Genomic DNA, 4,794 nt, shown 5'->3' on the forward strand with positions numbered 1-4,794 from the left:
ACTTTCCCTCTATTTCCAGGAAGCTGTTAGTTCCTCATTCCTTTTAGCTCAGCTTAGCTTTTTAATCCTCTGCTGCTGTTTTTCATTCATCATGGCGGATAGCAGCCCTTAGGACTGAAAATTAGACAGAAATGCTCTGATATTAGAAAATGTTATTGTATTTGTGAATACTTAAGTATTTTCCAAAATTAGAACTTTAATACTTTAACTTGAGTAGATGTTTGACTGAGTAACTTTTACATGTAGTTTAGTAAGATTTGATTATGAGTATCAGTACTTTTACTTCAGTACTACTGTTGAGTACTTTGTCCACAGCTGATTGAGGTAGATTGAGCATCACCAACATGTTGCAATGAAATAAAAGGCTTTCAATTTACCAGAAACTGTCCTTACAGATCTAGGGGTCCTAGAGTTATGACCGCTCTGAGCAAGATATGACTCAAAATCAGCTCTTCAAAATAAAAAGCATACAGAAGCAGTACGGTTCAAGGATGGCTGCGATCCAGGCTCTCTGGAAGGTGCCAGGCCAAGGTACCCTCTATACGATTGGTCCAGTTCCAGGATAATTGCCCTGGGTAATCTAGACCAATAAGCTATCGCAGGTCAACAGGATCTCTGAACGCTCTCTATGAATCCTTTTATTACTGACGTCCTCCAGCAGTGCTATCTATGGACATCGCTGATTTTCTCCACCTGGTCCAGAGAGTCAATAGATCACCTGTGATTACGATCCACTCCACCTGGAACATCAACCATTGACAGGCTGTGTCACGCTCTCTCTGCCTTTGGCTACGTCAGCCGCCAATGTGCTCTTTGGTTTTACTGGTACTATCTCTGGTTTGGCTCATCACTGGTGGTGATGAAACAATATAAAGGGATCAGATCATCTTTGCATGAAGAGGAGGGCAGCTATTAAATTTCCTTCCTTTTCCAAATTGATTATCTTGTTTATAGTGTGACTTCCTCATTGGCTCTTCCATCAGGCTTTAACCTTTCATCCCTTCTTCCTGCTTTTCTTAAGAGCTGCTTTTCTTTTAAACAAAGCAAGACTAAAGGTTATAAATATCTAGATGAAATTTACAGGATCAAGTCTGTTTTATTAAAAAAATGGAATGACTGAAATATGTTTCATGATTAATAATGGAGAATGAAAATAATTCTCAGTTTCTGTCAGGGTTCTGCCCTCTGCTTTAGTTTATTTGAAGTTTCTTTGTAATATTGTGTCATTGCATTTGTTTTCTAGCTGTGTTGTGTTCTTGAGTTGCTCTCTGCCGCCCCTTTGTGCTTGTTACCTTTCCCCTCGGCTTCCTTCTAGTTCCTTCTATTCACAGCTGCTCCATATCAGGTCATTAGCCCATCCTTTGTTCTGTTCCCCATATATACACTACCTCTGCAGTTCCTCATTGCTGGTTTGTTGTTGTTTTGTGAGAGACCGCAAGCTCAATTCGTGGCAGTGGCAGCGTTGTGACAGTTCTGGTGGCTCGTTGTGACAGTTCTGGTGGCTTGTTGTGACAGTTCCGGTGGCTCGTTGTGACAGTTCCGGTGGCTNCCTACAATAAATGACACCAAGGAACGCTGGTGACGGAGGATGTGGGACAGAGAGCTCTGCTCTGATGGATGTCAGTTCCTGCTTGGTTGCTCATGATTCAATCAGTTCCTCTCAATAGAAACACGTCCAACATAGAAAGATTCCTTTATTGTGTTTCTATAATTTCATCAGTGCAACAAAAACCTAAACCGGGCGGTGAAGCGGCGAGCGGTGAGAGCGTTCACTGCTCCTCCCTCACCTCATGCTGCCATGTGACATTTGCTCCAGGATAAACAACTATTATATATTTAAGCTCATGTAGTCCTTTTCTCTAGCATCATAATAAACTAAAATAAAACCCAGTAAGGATGAGTTAGTGACCTGAGCAGCTCAGACTCGTCCTTATCATCCTTGGAAGGCGTTGATTTGACTCCTCCTTTCTTGGCCCGAGGACATCCAGACAAACTGGTGAGGAAACACAACAAATATTAGCAATTCTTTAAGCAAATAAAACGATCAACAAGATGTCATCTCATTAGATCTCATCACTATGGATAAAATAATGAGAATATTAATAGTGTCAGGGCTCCAGTCTGTGTGTTTGTTTCTTTTTGTGTTTGTCTCCCTTCCTCCACCAGGAGGTGCCTGGCTCTGGTCCGCCTCCTCACACACCTGCTGATGGTTTCCTCGTTAACGGAGTGCTCTTAAGCTGCTGATTGCCGCTACCTCGACGCCAGAGTGTTTGCCAGTTTTGGGTACTCTAGCCAAGCTGAGTTTTTTGCTGAGTAAGACTGAGTTCTTGTCAACCTGAGTTTAAACTTTTTTTTTTTTTTCTTTGCCTCTCGGCAGGAAGTCATCCTGCAAACTGGATCTTTCGGACCCTCACTTCCTGGAGGGATCAACTGAGCCTCAAACTGAGCTGGGGATTCAAACTGGAGGTTTGGATCCAGTTTCCCAGAGAGGACGTTGAGTTTACCCACTGAGCAAGGGAATCATCTCCACTACGACCCGTTCAAGTACCGCAGGAAATTTGAGTGGCAGTCAGTTTCTCCGTTCACCTACAACCAACCGTGTTCTGGGTAAACCTAATCAGACTAAGACTGGAATACAGCACACAGATTGGAGTCAAAGATTCTACAACTTCTCTGGAAACGTGAGTCAACAACCAGATCCTCTTCTCCAAATTCACGAATGAAATTTCCGACTGAGCCTGAACTAATCGCTGTGTCTTCCCCTCACCTTCCAGCTCCGACTGAGCAGAGTTCAGAGCAACACTGCACCGTACTTTATCTCTTCAATAAAACCTGTTTAACCTTTTCCCCTGGTCTCTCTGCATTTGGGTTAATCATGACAAATGGGAGGAGTGCCAACCTTCTGTGTGACGCGTAGTTTCCGGTGATGTGACCCGATCCGTCGCAGCCTGGAGTCGGACACCTGAGAAAAATATTGGCAGGCTTTCAGTTGACAGTTGTGACCTGAATCCTCACTAAACACCTTATAGTTCCTGCTGCTTTCGAATGGAAATCCATCCGCCCTTATTCTACATTCCAATAGGATTCTAGCATGGAGATGAGAGGATGGACCAAGCTGTAGCTGAACTTGTTGAAGGTGAAGAAACACAGAAAAGAATAAAAACACACATACTTCAGTTCAGCTGTGTGGGCAGCCATGAGGGTCCGAAGTGATTTATCAGCAAGAGGACAGCCTGACAGACTGGAAAATTAGAAAGAGAAAGTCAGAAAACAGCCGTGAGAACAGGAAGGAAGAGCTGGAGCAGAAACTGAGCAGAACTGAGCTGAACCCTCAGCTGATACCTGAGCTTACGACCAGCAGAGGCAACCCTTGGTTTTCTCTGGTAGTAAAAAGTTTACAAATGGCTTAAATTTATAAAATGTATTATTTTGTAATCTGGGTTTATTTATGTTTCTATGATAAACAGGTGAAATGAAAACAATCACCACAGCTGGGATTATGACTTAGACCTGTTTGTAATTATTACTTCATTATCAGGGAGGCTTAATCACACCGAATGAATCTGTATTCATGAAAGGAAACGCATACGTGTTCAAATTAATTTCACTAAACTGAAAATATTTCAATGGTTTTGTTGCATTGAAAATTCTATTTTCTCTTTTTTTTTTCTTTTTGTTTTATGGCTTAAGCCAAAGACAAATCAAACCCAGATGAACAGGTTTCACTTCAGGTTAAATTTATCTGAACCACGTTTTAAACTGAAGCAGTGGAGCCAACATGAGCTCAGTAGATTTTATAACCATGTCAGACATAATGATGGAAACGCAGAACAACATAACAACAACTATGCTAATTCCACCTGAGCTAATAGCTTCAAGCAGCAGTGATCCCAAGATTCATGTATTAGTCTTAAATTACACTTCTTATACCTGATGAAGGGGGGCCTTATTATTGATCATTAGGCTCCTGCAGCCTAAGAGGTCAAAAGGCCAACTGAACCTGGTCTGAAATCTGTGACTCTGTTTGATTGCTCTCTGGTTTACTGTTGCTGCCTTAGCCAATTTTCTGACCACTTAGCAACTCCCTTTTAAAAATTCCATCCATTTTCTGTCACGCTTATCCCTGCTGGGGTAGTGAGGAGTGCTGGTGTCTATCTCCAGCTGTCTACAGGTGAGAGGCGGGGTCCACCCTGGACAGGTCTTCAGTCCATCGCAGGGCAGCGCAGAGACAAACAGAACAAACAACCATTCACACACTCACACCTAAGGAGAATTTAGAGAAGCCAATGAACCTAACAGTCATGTTTTTGGACTGTGGGAGGAAACTGGAGTACCCGGGGAGAACCCACACATGCTCAGGGAGAACATGCAGACTTCATGCAGAAAGACCCGGGGCCGGGAATCAGACCCAGACTTTGGTGATAATGTAAAAACCTCCAAAGCTCTAAGTTGACCATCTTCAGTTAGCAGTGAGGGCTGCTGCAAGCCCTTCCCCCTCCACAGCACTGACAGTAAAGCGTTCCTGCAGTCAGAGAGAGAAGAGCCACTCCCCTCGGTTTCTCCATTGAATAGAGTCACTCATGTGCCAATCTTCCACCCAATGCCCTGAAGCAGGATGTAAGTAGAATATTTAACATAATGAGTTTTTTTCTGTGGCACCAGAATAGATCCAACCTGCATTTAATTCATACGCAGCTTCCTCCTTACTGAAGAGTTGGTATCAGTGCTTATCTGAAAATTATTTATAGAACTTTAGGTGAAAAAAAAGAAAATGGTTCAAAGCATTAGGTTCAA

The 4,794-nt window shown here is 42.8% G+C and overlaps 1 protein-coding gene across 1 annotated transcript in view; it reads right to left on the bottom strand.

The window, feature by feature from the left end:
- Positions 1-4,794, bottom strand: part of LOC107098923 (myelin transcription factor 1-like) — a 39,900-nt gene that overhangs the window by 13,477 nt on the left and 21,629 nt on the right. The window contains exons 14-16 of the mRNA XM_015396814.1: positions 3,173-3,241; positions 2,900-2,962; positions 1,910-1,993 (exon numbers count right to left, since the gene is read on the bottom strand). Coding sequence (XP_015252300.1) covers positions 1,910-1,993; positions 2,900-2,962; positions 3,173-3,241 — 216 coding nt within the window. The remainder of the gene's footprint in view (positions 1-1,909; positions 1,994-2,899; positions 2,963-3,172; positions 3,242-4,794) is intronic.

Source organism: Cyprinodon variegatus, unplaced genomic scaffold, assembly GCF_000732505.1.
Source record: "Cyprinodon variegatus isolate N-32 unplaced genomic scaffold, C_variegatus-1.0 Scaffold822, whole genome shotgun sequence".
In the NCBI taxonomy this organism is placed as follows: Eukaryota; Metazoa; Chordata; class Actinopteri; order Cyprinodontiformes; family Cyprinodontidae; genus Cyprinodon; species Cyprinodon variegatus.